General features: G+C 55.4%; 1 protein-coding gene across 3 annotated transcripts; it reads right to left on the bottom strand.

Annotated features, from left to right (window-relative positions):
• Positions 1-60: 60 nt before the first annotated feature.
• On the bottom strand, positions 61-16,155 carry CERS1 (ceramide synthase 1). 3 transcript variants are annotated; one of them, XM_073323816.1, is made up of 7 exons: positions 15,874-16,155; positions 5,866-6,025; positions 5,199-5,379; positions 4,638-4,799; positions 3,658-3,805; positions 2,470-2,615; positions 61-1,466 (listed from the first exon to the last, which is right to left on the bottom strand). In XM_073323816.1, the coding sequence occupies exons 1-7, from the start codon at positions 16,093-16,095 to the stop codon at positions 1,424-1,426; spliced, it is 1,062 nt and encodes a 353-aa protein (XP_073179917.1). In that variant the 5' UTR covers positions 16,096-16,155; the 3' UTR covers positions 61-1,423. The 3 variants fall into 3 exon arrangements, with proteins under 3 accessions (XP_073179917.1, XP_073179918.1, XP_073179920.1); XM_073323817.1 differs by lacking the exon at positions 15,874-16,155 and adding an exon at positions 15,286-15,802; XM_073323819.1 differs by lacking the exon at positions 15,874-16,155 and adding an exon at positions 14,087-15,214.
• Positions 16,156-19,968: the final 3,813 nt, after the last annotated feature.

Here is a 19,968-nt window from a genome sequence, read left to right as displayed (position 1 = left end):
TGTTTCCCCATTGAACCCCATGCAAAACCTAGTCTGAAAGTCAGGGAACAGAAGCACACAGTGGGTGGGATGTTTAATTTCCTGTCCTGTCTAGTTCGGCTGGCTGGGGGGAGACTGGCAGACCCAGCCAGAACTGGGGGATTTCTAACAACCTGGGTCATGTTTTTATGTTACCTCCCAGTCTCAGATGCTTTCCAGGGAGTCTCTTTGTGGCTTATGCAGCATAATATCTGGGGTTTGCATCTAAGCAAGGGACAGGAAAAACAAGCAGCCCCTCACCCCCTGCCAGTTTGGATTAACCCTTGGCAGGCCAGCTGCAATTCCCTTCAGTGTCCTATTGTCCCCCTGGCTTGGAGTTAGGTCCCTCAGAGAGGAGCAGGCAGCGGGCACAGGGCCGACACTGCCGTAGTATTGTGATGGGATGAGTCCAGATCCAGGGGGAGGGATGTGTGCAAAATTCCACAGGGTTTCTTTCCCACTGAGCGGAAACGCACGCAGCGCAGCCCAGCCTGCAGGATGCAAAGCTCAGAACTGGCACGGCCTGGAAAACCGCATCACTCAGGGCTTCAGTGAGTCCTTTGTTTTAGCCAGAGAAGGTTTCTCAGGCCAGAGGATTCATCAAGGCAGGAGACCCTAGAGGGAGCAGCTGTCCCTTATCTCTCTGATCCCAGGCACTGGCCTCCTAAGGGGTTAAAGGAGTAGCGGGCTGGACAGCAGGCCTGTCTGATCAGCCTCAGGAGGCTGCTGCCCGCTGCACCTCCTGGGAGAATCCTCCAGGCTCTGGCACGGGTGGGTTCCAGGCAGGGGCTTGGGTTGCTCTGTGGAGTAACCCCCGGATGCACTTACAGCAGGGCTCAAAGCAGCACAACACGTCTCCCTAACGGTATGTCGCCATTCCCTGTTTGCAAGCTACAAACAGTTGGGACACTGGTGCCGAAGGGGCACAGGCGTTTGCCTCCCTGCTTCGAGCCCCTCACCCGCTCCACAGCCTCAGTCAGTGCTCCAGAGACAAGAGCTGCCTGGGATCCCACAACTTGCCAGGTCTGGGAAAATCACAGAGAGGGAGGATGGCGAAGGGGTGGGGGTGGCACGGGAGATCCCAGGTAACCGAAAGCAAGTTCCATATCTGACCTGGACCTTACTAGGAAAACCACCCCCCATCTCAGCCGACCCGTCCAACAGCCTGCAGGGTGCCCAGTGCAAACTGGCTCCAGAAACCACGTCAGGATCAACTGGAGCCTGGCCAGAGCCGAGCCGAGAGGAGTGGACTGTTTCCGTCAGCTGCCAGCTGCTCCCCAGCTCCAGGCAGAGGTTGAGGGGGGTTGGGGTCTTGCATGCCTTCTCCACAGGGCTCTCTCCTTCACTGGGTTTGTGGAGGGCCCCGGGTCAGTCCCCAGAGGCTGCCCAGTCAACAGCGGTTCCCTTATAACCGTTTGTCCTTTATCAGCCCGTTCTTCAGGTGTTTCCTGCGAAAGAGACCACCGCAGAAAATGACGCCCCCATATTTGGACCAGCCCCTCCTCCTGGCCATCACTTACCCCCTCCCTGGGGTCACCCCGCAGCTCAGACCCACATGTCCCTCCGTTCCACGTAGACCCAGCCTCGATCCTATGTGATGGGAGCACGCCGCAGGTTTGAGCGTGACCCAAGGAATGATTGGGTTTAGCTGATCGCCATATTTGAGGTCGGGAAGGAATTTTCCTCCAGGGCAGATTGGAAGGCCCTGGAGGTTTTTCGCCTTCCTCTGTAGCATGGGGCACGGGTCACTTGCTGGAGGATTCTCTGCTCCTTGAGGTCTTCAAACTACAATTTGAGGACTTCAATAGCACAGAGATAGGTGTGAGGTCTTTTTTAGGAGTGGTGGGTGAAATTCTGTGGCCTGCATTGTGCAGGAGGTCAGACTAGATGATCATAATGGTCCCTTCTGACCTAAATATCTATGAATCTATGAATCTATGAATGAGGTGGGGGGCCAGCACATCAGCCCATCATGTCTGGCATGCCACCTCCTACCAGGCTGGACAAGACCCTCAGCCCATTCCACCAACGCCAGGTGCAAGGGGAACCCCGCTACAATGCAGCGGGGCCAGGCATGAGCGACTGGTGGGAGGGAGGGATGGATAGAGGTGTATGGGAAGGGACAGAGAGATGGCCAGATAGACAGACAGGCAGACAGATGATTCCTTCCTGACCCCACCAGCAACCAGTTTATGGCCTGTAGCCAGGGATCCAGCCCCTGTGCTCTCACCTGGCACAGACTCACCCCCCTGCAGCCCCATCACTGACCCCCAGCACGTGGAGAAGTGTCTTGTCTTACAGGCCCCGTTGTTCCCAGGACTCCGGGACCCGATGGGGGTTTATCCATAGTGAACATTTCCCTCACCCACCCGCAGCATTCCCAGCCTCCTTCGCTGCTGTGTCCCTGCCCCCTCTCCCCACTGGGGGGCGCTGGGCCTGCCCCCTGCTCACCCTTCTTTCCAGGATTTGGGCAGCTGGAGTTCGCCCACTTTCCGGGGCCCTGTGGTTTTCTCGCTCTCCTCCAGGTCGTACTCACGCACGTCGTTCACCTCCTGCATCTGCCCTGTCAGCACCTTGGCCACGAACAGGACGATGTACTGGGGAGGGACAGGAACCAGGCAATGACCCCACTGGCTACGGTCCCTACTCAGCCCTCCCACCCAACACACTCACCCACTAACTGGAGCTAACTTCTGCCCTGGGGGCTGCCCCGCTTGTCCCCGGAGGCTGGTCTGAAAGCAGCGACTCCCTGGGCTAGTGGGCTCCTGGAATGAGCATGCCAGGCTGGGAGCCCGGTGCCTGGAGGGGGGAGCAGAGGGAGTGGGATCCTGGGGGACATAGCGGGAGATTCCAGCAGCAGATGAAGGGAGCCCAGAAAGACACCGCCTCCCACCCCCATGCTGGAGATCCACCGCTGAGACTGGGGCCAGGATCAATGGACACGGCCCCCACACACACCCACATGCACAAGATAATAGGTGTGCGGGGGGGAGGGGGGCACAGCTCCAAACCAATTGAGCTGGGTTGAAGAGTGCTCTGAGTACAAATTACCCATCATGCCCCAGCTGCAGCCCCACCCCCAAATCGATTTGCCCAGCACAAGACTCCAAGATTTGCCCCAGCCCCGTCCCCAGTTCCCCAACGGCTGGGAGGAGCTGTGGGACCCTCGGCCCACAGGGAGGCTGGAGGGAAGCAGGCAGCAGCCATGCAGTAAGGACCGGACGGAGAAGCACAGCCTCCTGCCCAGGCCTTAGTCCTGATTCCCCCCACGCCAGCCCCAGCTCTGCCTTGCTGGCTCTGGGGAAGCCTGGCTGATGGGACCCCTTTGGGAGACAGCAGTCCCTGCCCCGGCTCTCACTCCCCCTTCCCCGCACTGACAGCCTCTCTCTCCCCCGTCCATCTCCAGCTCTTCCCATCAGGGTCCGGAGCCCCAGGAAACGCCCCGCGGCGGCTGTTAGTGCTCATGCTCCCTCCAGGCGGTGGGAATTCCAGCAGGGAGGAGGCTGGGGGGGGAGGGGGTTGCATTACCTTGTGCTTCCATCCCTCCCCTTCCCCCCCAACCACACGTGCCCCCAGGGGCTCCAGCTCGGCCCCCCAGCAGCAGGGGCTGTGTGGGGGCCCTGAGCCGCCCCTACTCACCAGGAACCAATAGACGTTCATGAGGGTGAGGGCGAAGAGCAGGGCGTTGAAGAAGAAGTAGAAGGGGATGTTGGGCACAGACTGCAGGCTGGAGTGGCAGGTGGCGTAGAGGACTTTGAGGGGGAACCAGTAGAGGCGGAACCAGAACCTGCCAGGACAGACACAGAGGGCGGGGGGGGTGGGGTTGAGTGGCATTGAGGGGAGCCCCCCAGAGAGGGGCCCAGGGATGAGCATCCCCCCCCACACACACTTCCAGGCAACATGATCTAGCCCCTTGCCCCATATCTGGCTGTCTCCTGGCAGGAGGGCTGGATTTTCACGAAGTCACTGAGGGGCTTTCCACCTGTGGCCGGCAGGCGCGTTTCAGACCCTGAGGGTGGCTGCTAAGTGGGGTGACGCAGTAAAGAGACTGTCCTGGGACAGAGGGGAAGGTCCGCAAGCTGCTGCTACAAGCCCATCAATGGCACGTCTGCCCCTCCACACACCTCGGGTCTATGTCCGGACAGTGTGTCCCTGCCCTCCTGCCCCCCGCATGGCAGTGCCAGGGGACAGAGGGAGAAAAGAGGCAAGTACTGGGATGAAGCACTTGAACCAGCCGCTGGTCCCTGGCTTCCAACCAAGGTTTTCCTGCTGGCTGGCTGTCCCCCTGTCCCTGCCTTGGCCCAAGAGGGGCTGTGATGGGAGCAGGACCCCGTCTCCCTCCCTTCCCCTCCTTGACACTGAGCCACTCTCGCTGCCAGAGCTGGATTGTGAAGGGGCCTGGAGCCAGCTCCTCCTTCCGCCTGCCCTGGTGTGGCCATGTTCTGTGTGTGAGATCACCATCATCTCCACGGCCGCAGGAGGGGCCCCCCAGCCCAGCCAGCTCACAGCATGGCCACGTCCCCCACGCGAACCTAAACACCCGGGCCACTGGGAATGACAAGGTGGCACCAGGGAGGGGCGGGGATGGGGGCTGGAGCGGGGCAGGGGCAGGAGCTCACCAGCTGATGCTGAAGGTGAGGCAGCCGAGGTCGGAGATGACGTCGTTGAGCCGGTGATAGATCCCACCCCGGTGCTTGAAGTAGACGTTGAGCTTGGTGAACTCCAGCTGCACGTCGCTGATGTCGTGCAGGAAGAGCACGAGAATCCCCACGTTGTGGAACCTGCCGGGAGAAGGGACCGAGCGCGCGTTGTGTGTTTGTGAGTCGGGCCGTGCACATCAGGTCAGGGGTCGGCGGTGCGCCTATGCCAGGGCCAGAGTGTATCGGAGCTGCAGGCTCCAGGAAATGCAGACCGACAGTGCTGGATGGCCTGGCACCGGGTGGACCATATTAGAGCTGGGGGGTTGCACTGGGGCCAACTGGAGCACTGCGGGGCAGCTCAGAGCAAGGGACAAGCTCCGAGTCCCTCTCAGGGAGCCCAGAGGCAGGGTGAGCCGTAGCTGGGTGCGGAGTGGCTGTTGCATTGCCCGGTGGCTGCCCAGCGGCTGCCCAGCACAGATGCGAGCGCGCTGTGGGCAGAGGGCAGTGGGATGCGGCCGGACGGGGCCGGGGGGTGCTCACCTGAACGTGTAGGAGAAGACGATGAGCATCAGTGTCACCACGTGGTGGATGAGCATGACTATGGAGTCCCTGCGCCAGGCGTCCATGTACACAGTGGCATAGATGGAGTGTCCGTAGAAGCTGCCCTGCAGCAAGTAGGCGATGCCAATGTCGGTGGGTACATCCATACCCTTCTCCCAACCTAGGAGCAGCACGGAGATCCCTGCGTGAGCCCTGCACGGACACCTGCCCCCACAGCCAGTCCAGCATGCTCAGAGCGCTGGAGCACTGCCCAGGGGAGCAGGGTCCCACGGGCTAGGCCAGTGCACGCTCATGGACAGTTCCTGAGCTCACAAGTCATTGGCATCACAAGGAAAGTGATTTGGGGAGCTTAATCTACGGATTTGCCCTCAACATCGGCTCCTTTGTTTGACCATTGGAGATGCTGATCCGTTAAGAACATAAGAACGGCCAGCCTGGGTCAGACCAAAGGTCCGTCTAGCCCGGTGTCCTGTCTTCCGACAGTGGCCAGGGCCAGGTGCCCCAGAGGGAATGAACAGACCAGAGAATCATCCAGTGACCCATCCCCTGTCGCCCATTCCCAGCTTCTGGCAAAGAGAGGCCAGGGGCACCATCCCTGCCTTCTGGGCATTAGCATCCGAGCTTCTTCTCCGTGGCGCTTATGTACCATAAAAGGCGGAGGGCGGGTCGTGGAAGAAGGGGTACTCAGTGAAGAAGAGCAGGTAGGCGCTGTATGACCAGGACAACGTGTAGAACAGCAGCTTCCAGGCGCTCTCGGGCATCTTGGCAGCGTCTTTTGGCTGCAGGTTACACCACTCCCCGAACGGCTGCCGGGAGAGAGGGGACAAGATGCAGGGCTCAGGGAGGAGGAGAGCAGCACCCCCGGACTGTGCCGCATAGCAAGGATGCAGCTCTGGGAGATTCACTGCAGCTCCCCCCAGTCCTCTGCACACACAGACCTGGCTCCAGAGGTCCCCACACCCAGGGCACAAGGGGGCTACTCAGGTCCAGGGGCTGGGGTGCCATGTTTATAACTCAGCAAAAAGTCCTTGAGGCCAGCTCCTTGGCTCAGCTTCATGCCCCCCAAACACAAGCCACAGGACAGAGCCTGAGATGCCCGGTGTCGCTGAGCTCAGGAGTTTGGGATTCCCCCCGTGCACTGTGGGAACCAGTGACACAGCTCACAGGAGAGGGACACAACCACGGGATGGAGACGGGAGTTTCCGCTTGACTGCCCCAAATACTGTGGTTTCGTTAACTCAGATGCCTAATGAACATGTGGGCGAAAGGACGTCTTTGTGCAATATCCATGCCCCCTGTAGCCTCAGTGACGGTGGGACACTGACAGGACTCTCCACCACACCAGGAAAAACCAGACTTCATGGTCCTGGAACTTCTCTGGCAACAAACAGACGGGAAGAACATTCGTAAAGAATCTTTCCAGCCCCCTGCTCTCCACCAGAAAGGAGTGAAAACAGGGACCAGAACCTGACTTAACCTGCCCAAACTTTTCAGGCTCCTTCCACTGCTCCAGGAGGGTGAGGGAGGGTGGGAAGGGAGCCCCGGCAGGCAGCTAGAGCGGGAGAAAAGAAAGCTCAGGTTTCCATCCGGCTCAGACTTGGCCACAGCAGGAGCTGTGCAGTGGAGAAAGCAAAAGCCAAAGGCACGCAGCCTCCATATGCCCATCAGGGTCACTCCCTGAGGAGCAGGGCTGGCCCCAGTCAGCCTTCTGCAACCAGGGAGGGAATTCAAAATTAATAAATCCAGAGTCCTGTCTGCACTAAGAAACCCAGGGGGTGAGGCTGTAAGGTGACCTGAGTGCCCTGTGAATGGGCTGCCAGCGTGTGCAAAAGAACCTTCACATCTGATAGGGGCTTGGGCCAAACGGAAGATCCTGGAGTCGCAGACACCATCACTCCTGTGAGAAGTGGGAGCAAGGGCGTGTCTGGGGTAGTGCGTGCTGGGGGAGCGGACAGCTAGTAGGCGTCTGGCTCGGTTACTCCCCGACAAATGGATAATGCACCAAGGCCCATGCTGAGCAGAGCGTGCCACGGAGAAACACCGGATGAGCTCCCGAGGGAAATAAAATGCCTGCCAAGTAACCATACCCTTCCCCGGAGCAGCAATTTCCAGAGCTGGTGGCTTGGCTCCTTGGTTATATTAAGACCCCAGCTGTTCAGTGGAGGTGGCTGGCCCAGCCGCTTGCCCCTCTCTGCGCATGACAGGGGAGAGAGATGCATGCAAAAGGCTCCCTTCCAAACGCGGAAGGCTGACGAGTTCACAGCACCAGTTGCTCCCGGGGTGGAAGCACCAGCTTTACAACACCCAAGTCCAGAGAATGGCCTGAAACTGGCAAGATCCCGCAGCTCCCCCCCCCCCGCCCCCAGCCATTCCGTCTGTGCCTCCATCAGCCCCTGCCCACCCCCAGATCCTGCATGCAGGGCAGGGCTGCCCCACTCAAAGCACCACACTGCAGCAGGGGGAGGGGCTGCACTAAGGGAGGGTGAAGAATGCACTGGCAGGGAGTCCCAACCCCTGGAAGCCAGGAATTATTTGTGGCTCCATAAAATGCAATCCAGAAGGGAGCTCAAATAAGCCCCATTTGGAGACAGCTCAGCTCGCGAGCAGGCCCCATGTGCTAATGGAGCAGGGACTGGGCAGAGAACCTGAGAGCCTAGTTCCTTCCTTTGGCTGGCCCACTGATCATCATGGCAGAGGTGCAGGAGACTTGGGCTGCCTCCCTTGGGCTGCCTCCCTTGTCTCTCTTTGCCTCTGTTTCCCCTATTGGTACAACTGGACAGTGGCACTGTCCTACCTCCCAGGGGGGCTGCAGACAAACCCATCAAAGGCTGAGGCGTTCAGACACTATGGAGCCGGGGAAGTAGGCAGAGAGAGAATTGGCTCTGGGATCTCAGAAGGAAGAGGCTGTCGCCACATCAGGGAGGGTACGGTGGAATCGCCACCTACAGCCAAGGAGGAAATCCAACCTCCAGAGCAGGGGCAAGCCCCCTACAGACGCTGTTCCTCTCCCTTCTGTTTCCAGTGAAGACTCCCACGCTTTTTTGCATGGCGAACTCTGACCCTGAACTGAGCACCCCAGACCGAGACCTGCCCATGCTGTCTCTAGACAGAGCCCTCTGTGAAATCGCAGGCAGCAGCTGGCTTTGGGGTGAGATGCGTAGCAGAATGAGGGTGGGACACAGCAGAACACGGAGAGCTGCACAGAGTCCAGACCCTACGCAGAAGGGCTGGAGGAGGCCAGGAGAAGGAGGGGTAAAATTACTGCCTCTGAATAATACACCAGGGGATGCTGGTCGCTGGGGCAGCCCCGGATCTGGCTGCCCACAGCCTAGACGGGCATGCTGAGGCCACCCACCCCGATGTGCATCAGCAGGTCCTGCACGCAGCCAACCAGCCCACGAATGATGAAGCAGGAGTCTGGCTCCCACTGCCACGCCAGGCAGTCACCAATTTCTTCTCTTCATTCTGGGGTGGGGCGCATGCGGGGGTGGGGGGCACCCTCTCTGCCATCAGCCCGCTGCTGTTGCCATAGCAATGACAGAGCGATGCCCGTGTTGCTGAGCAACGGGTGCTGCAGCAGGAACAATGCATTGCGGGCTCTGGCTGAAAGAGCCCCAGGTTCTGGTGAGTGATGTAATGTGGCTGCATTTAAAGGGCCAGTGCTGTAAAGCTGGATGCAAGATTTTGGCTTGGGAACCTCCTCACTGCTCCCCCACATCCCCAAACTGAAAATAGGGGTGGGGCGGGGGGATATAAACGGTCTTCTGCAGCATTCCCCCCAGTGCCGGCTCCAGGAACACATCTTACTCCATACTCCAACCCTGGGAACCAGAAAGTGAAAACAAACAGAAACATGAAATGGATCAAGACTTCACTGAGGCCTCAGAAACTTCCAGGGTGAAAAGGAAATTAAAAATATCCCTCTCTCTCTCGTAATCATCTCCAGTGCTAGAGGGATGGGATTTGACAGGGTCCTTTCAAATCTGCCATGGAAGAAACTTAGAAAGAGGCAGCCCCCGAGTCCCCCCAGCCCTGCGACCAATGTTCAACGATGCGTTATGAATCGAGGCTTGCTAATGAAGGAGAATCATACTACCGAGCCCAGAGACTAGTCAAGTCCCAGCTGTGCTGTGTCTTTCCTGAGCCCAAAGAGGTCTCCAGAGGAATGAAAGGGAGTGCCTGGCACCCAGTGCCCTCAGGTCCTGGGAACTGGCAGCTTTCAATGGATTTTGCTTTCCCCACGGTAGAAGATACCAGAGTAACAGGTTTCCATTGGCGGCCAGGGCTTTGGCTCCCACACACAGCCCTACCACAGCACCCTTATTGCTTACAGGCCTGGGCCTCCCCCATGCCCTGCTGCTGCCCCTTAATCCCAAGCTACAACGCCCCTGCCTGGGCATCCCCCAAGCTCCACTGGTCCCCAGGATACTCTCTTCTAGGATTGTGGGGAACATGCCACAGGACGACGATTGGAATTCTGGGGCACACTGGAGTGGTTTCCTCGCTACGCATCTGGTGCAGGTCTCACAGGGTCAGCGGAAGGAAAATGAAACACGACTGCACCCCCCTTTTACCCAGAGAAATGGGTCCCCAAAACCTGAAGATAATACCCGTTGAACCAGCTGCCCCGCTAAGGCGTTCGCTAAACAATCTAGGGAGGGGTGTGGTCTGAGCACAGGCCTGAGGCCCCCCAACGGTCTCATCCTGCTCTTGACACCAACACTATCTATGGACTTAGGCAAGTCACTGAGCTGCTCTGTGCCTCAGTTTCCCCACTTGGAAAACAGAGATACCATTCACCTGCCTCCTTGGAGTACTGTGAAGGCTTTCGAAAACACAGTGAGAAATATCATGACAGTTCCCACAAATCATTAAAAGCCATTTCCCCTTCGCTCACGCGTCTGCACACAGAAGAGAACAGCTTTTGGAGCGGGCACCCTCGGGAGGCCAGGCACAGCTCCCTCCTGCACCCTGTGGGGGCTGATTAGCCTCCCAAGCAGCACGGCTCAGCTCCTGCCTGAACGCTGACACAGCACGTGAAACCCAGCCCCCGCCCTGGAACCCAAGGAAAATGGCTTCATTCTCTTCCACAAGAAACGGCCCATTGTGGCTTTCTCCTCGTGGCTTCACAGGCCTGCGCATGGCGGCTACGGCACACGAGCGAGAGGGCACCACTGTCCGGGCACAGGAGAGCTGCTCTCTTCACCCCGAGAGGGCCGAGGAGCAGTTCACACTCATGGGCACTGCAGGAAGGAAGCACTCCAGGCTGCTCATGGCTCCCAAGGCAACTACTGCTGGAGGGTTGGCCTGCTGGTTTGCTGTGAGTGGCCTTGCAACCTCAGGAGGAAAGCAGGACTGAGAACTCACTCCCGTGAATGTTTTGGGGCCTGGGGAGAATCTGGCTCTTTGAGGCACAAAGCACTTCACTAGAAAAGCCAGCAGAGCGGGGAGCCTGAAGAAGCGAATGCTGCATCCCAGCCTAGGTGGCCACCATCCATTCACGGCACCAAGGGAGGCTTTCAGGCTCGCAAGCCACATTGTGTAAGTTGCATGGAAGCCTTTTTTCTGTTTGCACCTTTCACTGCAATGCACGTTGTAGCGCTCTGCAAATTTAGAACCACCCGGGGATCAACCAGCCGCATCTGGGCCACGAGGTGGAAGGCGTGTAGCAGCTGCACAGAAATGCCAGACAGCAGTTTCGGAGGAGAATATCTGACAAACTTCACAAGGTGCAATGGGCGAGGCAGGGTCAGGTATTCATGTTGGCCAGGACCCAGGGGTCAATACTTCTAATTCTTGTGGAAAATACCACGGGGCCTTTAAGAGCCCTAAGTGGTTGGAACCTAGGTTTTATATCTCATCTGAGAGACAGCAGCTCCATGCCCCCTGAAAGAGAGCGGGAACAGAAGGAGAGCTTGCGGGTCCACCCTTTCCACGGGTCTATCTAGGATCTGCTCTGGTTTTAGCACCAGAATACGAGAGTCTCTCAATCCCATCTTCAAGCTTTCTCTCCAGACCGGGATTTCTCACGCTCCTTCTCTGGTAATGTGCCCCAAATACTGCCTGCTTTTAGCCTGGGTCAGTTCTCTCACAGGATGTTCCCTGGATTTTAGCTCACAGCAGCTAGTTTTCCACCTTCACCAGTGGGGTTCTTTTTTAATTAAAAAAAAAAAATAATAAAAGGACCACTCGAGGGCTCCTTCTTTCTATTGCACCCTAGTACCAGCCCCCGATGCACGACTGGCCACAAAGCCAACAGTAGCCCTGTTCTGCCCTCCTTTACATCCGTGCACAGCCCCTGGGCCTGCTTGCAAGAGGAGCATCTAGTACAGGCCTGATGGGCTACCAGGCACCGTGTCAAGTGCCCTCATCAAGGCAGGACACCCTTGCCCTATGCTGGGTACAGAGAACCGCATGACGGGCACAGCCCTGGCTTCCCGTTGGGCTATTAAATTAATGTCACTTAGTGCGGCATAGGCTGATGCTTTGCTCAACTCCTCCAGCTCCTACAGGCCTTTGGCAGCAGCTGCTCCCTCAGGAGGGCTTGCTCCCCACCAGGACAGCAGCCTTCCACAGACCAGCTGAGTGAGGGCCACCAAAGAGACTGTATGGGGTGGAGAGAGAGTGGACAGAGAGGAGGCCTAGGCCTGGCCTGGCCTGGTCATCTCACTAGACCTGCTTGTGGTCAGACACATCCAGGAGACACTCAGCAGCCAGGCCCTGCCACTGACACTAACGGAGGATGAAGATTCCTTCCATTTCCTAGAGAAGAAGCAGAAGGCTACAGAAACGCCACACCAGACAAGAAACATTTCCTCTCCCGCTTTCTCATGGGCGCCCCGCAGGTCGAGAAAACTGTCCCCTGGACCCCGCCCGAACTGATCGCTCATAGGAATGTCAGGCTAGAAGGGCTCTCGAGAGGTCCTCTAGTCCAGTCCAACACTGAGGCAGAACTAAGTGTTATCTAGACCATCCCTGACAGGTGTTGTTTAATGATGGAGATTCCACAACCTCCCGAGCTCATTTGTTCCAGTGTTTAACCACCCTGACAGGAAGTGTCTCCTAATGTCCAACCTAAACCTTTCTTGCTGCAATTTAAGGCCATTGCTTCTTGTCCTGTCCTCAGAGGTTATCGAGGACAATTTATCACCCTCCTCTTAACTTTTTACATACTTGCAGACTGTTCTGTCGCCCCTCAACCTTCCCTTCTCCAGACTGAACAAACCCAATTTTTTCAATCTTTCTAGCCCTTTAATCATTTTTGTTGCTCTCTGGACTTTCTCTAATTTGTTCACATTTTTCCTGAAGCTTGGTGTCCGGAACTGGACACAATACTCCCACTGAGGCCTTATCAGTGCTGAGTAGAACAGAAGAATTACTTCTTGTGTCTTGCCTTCAACATTTCTGGTAATACATCTCAGAACGATGTTTGCTTTTTTGCAACAATATTACATTGTTGACTCATATTTAGCTTGTGATCCACTATAACTCCCAGATCCTTTTCGGCAGTACTCCACCTTAGACAGTTATTTCCCAGTTTGTATTTGTGAAACTGATTGTTCCTTCCTAAGTGTAGTACCTTCCATTTGTTCTTATTGAATTTCACTCTATTTCAGCCCATTTCTCCAGTTGTCCAGATCATTTTTAATTCTAATCCAGTCCTTGCAACCCTTCACAGCTTGCTTTCATCCACAAACTTATCAGTGTGCTCTCTGTGCCGTTATCCAAATCATTTATGGACAGAACCAGACCCAGGACAGATCCCTAGGGGACCCCACTTGATATGCCCTTCCAGTTTGACTGTGAGCCATGGATAGCTACTCTCTGAGTACAGTTTTCCAACCAGTTGTGCATGCACCTACAAGAAGTTTGTCTAGGCTATGTTTTCCTAGTTTGCTTATGAGAAGGTCGTGTGAGATGGTATCAAAAGCCGTACTAAAGTTGAGATAGATCACATCTACTGCTTCTTCCCTAGCCCCAGGTTTGACACCCTGTCAAAGAAGGATGTTAGATTGGTTTGACATGTGCTGGTTCCCAGAGCTCAGCTGACTGAGTTCACCTCTTTCCTGGACAGAAACGATCCCACCTTCCTAGTTGGATATTGCAGTTTGGATACCAAGAGGGCAACGGGCAAAATAATTATCTTCATTTCAAGGATCACTTTGGAAAATCCACATGGACAATACAGATACAAATCTGACAATTGCAACAGCTAAAGTCCATGCTAGTCCCCATCCTCCACAGCCCACTCGCTGTCCCTCCCCCTTCCACCCACTTTACCTCTCTTCCAGTCAATCTCTCTGATATATTACGGAGCAAGGGCATGGCCTACAAATAAATGCTATGTTACCAGAGCCCTCTAAAGACATTGGGAACCTAGATTCTGCACTCCTTGCACACTCTAAACGCCCAGTGAAAACAATGGGTGCTCCAGGTGATGCATGTAACAGGAAGAGGTGTGTTTCTTTAAGCAGCTTTTTTCAGAGCTATCTGTCACAGCCAGAGCTAAATGAAGATGCATTTTAAGCCACAATCTTCAAGTCCTCCTGCTAAGAAAGTGACTTCCTCTTTAGGTGCATAGCAGTTACAGGCCAAGTGCCGAGATCTATGACATATAATGATTAATGCTCAGTAAGGCGGCATTCTTGGGACACAAAGAATTAATTGATTTCACAGGGATGAGCCTTTCAGTCTCTGAGAGAACGTTAAAGGATTAATTGCCAGAGACAAACACAACCGGCAAAGAGGAACAACTGCACTTGGGTTCTACACTGGGGAGTGACTGCATGGAAGGAGTTTACTCCCAAAGGCAAGCAGCAGATGGAAGAGTCCTGAGAGTGACGAAGGAGGAGAAAGCCTCAACTCACCTACTGTTGAACGACCCCTCCTCTGAACAGCCTCCAGCTCAGATAGATGCCACAAGATGCAGCCCAACTCTCGTTAAAAATGGCAACGCTCTTCGGGAAGAGCCAGCCCCTCCAATTTCCCCCTTAAATCTCCAGCACGTGAACCACACACAGGCTTTGGATGTTTTTATAAAGCCGTTTCCTCCCCCTCCTGCCCACAGATGGGAAACTGACCCTCCCACGGCTCCGTTTCCCATCTCAGCCTCACATCAAACTCTGTGGCAGTATTTCAAGGCAAAGCAGCACAATCCCGAGGTAGCCACGAGAACTGGCTCTCTGCTCATCCCTTCTCATGCTTCGGTGACAACAAGCGGGACCAAGGGATGGCACCCCATCGTCAGCACGAGCTGCCAATTACCCATGGAGCACCAGCTAAGCAACAATGCACAGCACTCCTACTGCACTTTTCACCCTCAGATCCGGAAGCACTTTACAAAGGGGAGGGGGCACTCAGTTTACAGAGGGGAAACTGAGGCACAATGACAGTTGCTCAGTGACTTGCTCAAGATCACACTGTGTGACCATGTTGGGATTAAACTCCAGGAGTCCTGTCTCCCAGCCAGTCCCCTAGCCACTGTGGTATCCAGAGATAGCCAGGTGCTGCGTGTACCGTTGCCAACCCGCCAGGATTGTCCTGGAGCCCCCAGGAATTAAAGACGAATCTTCCATTAAAGCTTATGTGGTGTGATGAAACCTCCAGGGATACGTCCAACCAAACCTGGCAACCCTAGCTCCGGGCAAACGGGGCAGCAGGGAGAAGAGGGACAAAAAGGCAGCACAAGGCTACTGAAGTCCTACCTCACCCTTATTTTGAGCACTTTGGGCCTTGTGCTAGGTCTTGGCACCAGGGTGAGCTTCACTCTGTGACTCAATACAGAGCAAGCAAGGACACGAGCGAATGGCTCGGTCAGGAAGGCCTCCCTGTGCGATGGCGAGGTGGGGGGACAGGAGCCCAGAGCAGTTACTGGGCTGAGGATGGACCATGGTTATTAATACAGTGCTGCTCCCTGCAGCCTGCCTGACCCCACAGCAAATCGCCTCTGGAGACAGCAAGTTCCCCAGGGGGAGCCAAGCCACGCTGAAGCAGAGCGCGGCGGAGACGTCTCCAGGTAGGACCCCCCCTGACAACGCCCCCCAGCCCCTGGAAACTGTCTCCTCACCATCAGTGCCGGTTTGTGCCTCTGACGGCTCCGGCTTGTCACCTGACCCAGGACGCAGCATCTTCCATCTCTTTTGCCTTGAGAGTCTCAGCAAGGGTGGGGTCAACGCCCCTGGCCCAGCAAAAGCCTCTGACACACACCCGGCAGCCAGGGGCTGTTCGCCTGGGCTAGGGCCCACACCTTGGGGAGACGGGGCAGCTTCCATCTCATGACATTTCTTCAGTGCAATAAGCACAAACAGAGCGACCCTTCTGCACAGGGGGGCGGTCCCCGTCCTCTCCCTTCCTGGGCGGCCACTTGATCACCCAGTTCGAGCCTGACCAGCAGCCCAGCCCTTGAACTAGGTCAGCCCGTATTGCGGCTACTAAGCCTTGGGCCACCGGGGGGGGGGGGGGCATTTAGCAGACAGGTTAGTGACAGGCAGGCCCCGCAGCCCGCCCGGCCCCCACTCCCTCCCTTTGCAAGACGTAAATCTCATTACTTCCCCCGGCGGGGGGGTGAGTAGCAAGATACAACGCGCAGCTCCCCCGTGCAGCGCAGCCCCTCGCCCCCTCCCCGTGCAGCGCAGCCCGCCGGGCGGGGACTGACCCGAAAGAGGCAGCCGGAGGCGGCCCTGCGCAGCCAGGTCCAGCCGATGGCACAGAGCAGGCACAGCAGGGTCTCGCTCCAGGCGAGGGACGCGTTCTCGGCCCAGGTCCGCCGGGAGAGCTCCCAGCCGCAGTCCGTGCAGCTCCGCACCGCCCCCGCCAGGCTCTGGTAGCCGCGCTGCAGCAGCTGCCCGTAGCCGGGCATGGGCTCGGGCCGCGGCATCCCGGCCCCCGGGTCACAGGCGGCGCGATCGCCCCCGGCCCATGGCTCCGGCAGCGGCGAGCCTCCGCGCCGCAGCCCGCTCGGCGGCCAGCTGCTGCCCGCAGCGCGCAGGCTCCGGGCGGCGGCTGAAGATAGGGGGCAGCAGCGCGCGCGGGCCCCGGGGATGCGCCACCCCCAGCCCGCCGCGACCCTGGAGCGCGCCCGGGGAGAGGTGGGGCCGGGAGGGGCGAGGCGAGGGCAGCACAGAGCCCCCCAGCAGCCCGGTTATCGCGAGTTGAGGGGAAATTCCCCAGGCCCTAGGGCCCAAGAGGGAAAAGCATCCCAGAATGGACCTGCTCAGAGAAAACGGGGGGGGGGGGGTCCCGGGGGCAGCTTTCCTGAACCTTTTGCTCTCAGGCAGGGGGCAAAAATCAGCCCCCTTTTTCAGCTGGGCCACAGCAACCACCAGTCATTTTTGCTGAATTGGTCCAGAGTCTGTAATCTACCCTGTTGCCGAGAAGCCAGCTTTATCCCCGCCAGCAGTGGTTCTCAAGCAGGGGTAGGGCTGTACACAGAGGCCTGCCGGGGGGTGCATCAACTCACCCAGCTCTTTGCCTAGTTTTACAAGGGGCTACAGAGCACTAGCAAAGTCAGCACAGGATGCAGCCCATGAAGGGAGCTGTAGCTCACGAAAGCTCATGCTCAAATAAATGTGAGCGTTTCTAAGGTGCCACAAGTCCTCCTGTTCTTTCTTCAGTACGAACTAAAATTTCATACAGCTGGAAGGAGAAGCAAGCAATTTTTTGGGAACAGTATGCTGTGATATGTGTATTTTTCGGTCTGATTTTGTAAGCAGGTAGTTTTTAAGTGCATAACTTGGGGTATGCAAGAGAGATCAGACTCCTGAAAGAGGTACCGTTGTCTGGAAAGGTTGAGAACCACTGCTCTAGAGTATCCTTCACCCAAATGCTCCCTACTCAGCTAAATATTATTGGGACAGGAGGAGTTCTCCCAGCACTGTGGTTCATCCACCTCCCACAGGAGGCAGGAGGCTACGTCAACAAATTCTTCCATTGACCTAGCACTGTCTCCAGCAAGGCCAGATCATCTTAGCTATGTGGCTCGGGGGTGTGGATTTTTCATAGCGCCAAGGGATGTAGCTGGATTGTCCTATTTTTCAATATAGACCAGCCCATAGTGGTTTCATGTTGACAGATTTCAGTTTTTCCCTTCAGCACATGTTTAGCCCAGATTGCTAACGGAGGAGGAATAACGAGTGACATTTACTTATTGTGCCAGCTTGCACCCAGAGATCTCAGAGCTTGATACACCCTGTTTAAAGAGGGGTCACTTCATCCACCACAGCTGTAGCTACCTCTGGAGTCTAGGGCAGCAGTTTTTGAAAAGAGCCCATCCAAAAGTTATCCACTTTAACTGAAATTACAGGAGAATACTAAAAGGTCAAACAGAATGCAATTACGCTGTCGCTGCATTAACCATGACAATAGCCTGGAGTTACAGCTTCCTTAGCCAGCTGAGACCAGAGGTGATGTCTAGGGGAACAGCAAGAAGCAGAAACAAAGATCAGTATCAGAGTATCAAAATGAGATGATTAATGATAAAGCAGTAGCAAGAGTGGCTCTCTTCCTTGGCACGCTCACAGCATGGGAGTGAAGGCCAGAAATTACCCTTAGCTTTCCATGGACACAGACTACTGAAATGACGATGAGAGCAGAGTCCTTGATAAAATATTAACTATTTAATACTTTGTGAATCAATACACACAACAGGAAGACTTCCCCTGAGCTTTCCTCTATCCACAGAAGATCTCGCTAAGAAGATACTCTGAGCAGAAGGAAGATGCATATTAGCATGAGGTATAACAGCCAAGTAGACAGCTTAGCGCAGAGAAATGAGGTTGGTTTACTCTGCCTTCCACACATCTCCTGGAAAGCTCAAGAAATACAGCACAGCTGAAGTGTCTAGCACAAGGTACAAGTCATAGTGGAGTCCCGAATAGCCAACAATGCCTTTGAAGAACAGCAAACATAACTTCCTCCTGCTTTAAATGTATCTGGCTTCCAAGATGACAAAGCCTTTGCTAAACACACCATTTCAAAGCCATTAAAACAAGTCAGCTTAGCACTCCAGCCAGCTGCCAAGGTAGGAGTTTACATACAAGACTGGAAAGTGACACGAGTCTCTCGTGCATGTTTAAAACTAAAAACCAACATCTGTAGTCATCAAATAACCACTCGAGATAGATGTTTCTGTGCTCCGCTAGGAACAATATGAAGGTAGAACCCTTAACCCCCACTCCCCAATTCTTCACTCGTTTACTTGCTCCCACCCCATAAAACCCCAGATGGCCAGTCAATGGGGCCATCTCCTGACATGAGAGGCTCTCCTCCTCTCCATGAAATGAGTGCTCTGCCTTTGCATCCATGGAAGTTCCGAACTTGGTCCCAAACAGAAGTGGCTCCCAGGCCCTGGGATCCTGGTGGCCAGGCTGCCCTCACACACCTCTCTCAGGTAACAGCCAGCTGTTGAGCAGTCAGATCAGCACCTGCTGCTCCCCATTATCCAACACGACGACAACATTCGAGTGAGAGCACAGAGCACTTTGCTAGACTGCAATCTGTATCTGATTAACAGACGCCGTGTTTGCTGCTGCTCCTCTACACAGCCGCTGTGGATACAGCAGCCATTCCACTGAATATGCACCCACCCTCCTTCAGGGCATTAAGGGCTCAATCCTGCGCCCTTACACACGGCAAACGGCACACAGCTTTACAGTCAGTTTCCACACATGCAGCTGATTTCACAGGTTAAGGCATGTGACAGTACGTCTCAGAGTGAGATCAAACTCTACGATGTACTTCCATTACGGGTTGAGTCAGCACTTCGTTTGCAAATGGCCCCTTCTCAGTCACAGACCAGCTCCCTGAGCCTTGAAGTCAGTTCCGCTGGCTTTATGACAATTGCAAAGCCACAGCTTTGTTAACCAGGCCAGGCAGAAGGCCGGGCTTGTGTTTAAAATAAAACACTGGATGGACAGGAACTCAGTTGAGCCCTAGCTCTGCCTGTGACTCCTGGGACCTTAGGTTAGTCATCATCCCTCTGCCTCAACTTTCCCAGGCCACCTGTAAAATAACAGTTCCTCTGAACGCACAGCAATGCTAGGAGGCTTAATTCTTTTGCGTTTCTAACGTACAAGAACCACCTCAAACAAAAGGCGCTCAAGAAGGGCCTGGTATTATTAAACTTCAGCAACAGGAAGGCAAACGGGGTTTTGTTGTGCCTCATGCATCGAGCCAAACACCAAGTTCCAGTTGCAGGATCCTTACTACTGGGGTTGAAGCAAGAAGCAGAAAGAACCCATGGGACTTTGTACCTGGAAAATTCACCTGTGGAACTGTAAACCTGGGTGGGTTTGATAGGGAAAAAGAGAAGAAATATTGATCAGCATGATGCCATTTGAAGTCACTGCTTTGAAATGGCTCAGATTTTACACTTGTGTCCCTCAGATCAACTACAGAAAATCCAGGGAACTCACCAGTGATAAAACAAATTTATCCTGCTAGCTAGGCCCGACAGACAGCACATTCCCCTAATCTTATACTGACAGTACTGGCTTCCCCTCTGCCACTTGTTTTTTATTGTTCAAATTTTTAAGTCAATTTATCATGGCCCATCAAGTGGGTAACGGCTGCACCGAAAACACAAGCCCCTTTCACATCTGCCGCAGACGGCTCCACAAAGAGAACATTCATTCAAGATTGGACCATGAATAACTGTCCATTGAAAATAGCTGCTTGCTAAACAGGCCCAGGAAAGGGACAATGAGCCCTTTCAGAGCAATCACAACTGAGGTGGGCACAAAGGAGATGCCAG

Source organism: Lepidochelys kempii, chromosome 25 (assembly GCF_965140265.1).
Source record: "Lepidochelys kempii isolate rLepKem1 chromosome 25, rLepKem1.hap2, whole genome shotgun sequence".
Classification (NCBI taxonomy): domain Eukaryota; kingdom Metazoa; phylum Chordata; order Testudines; family Cheloniidae; genus Lepidochelys; species Lepidochelys kempii.
This window is presented reverse-complemented; position numbering and strand designations above follow the sequence as displayed.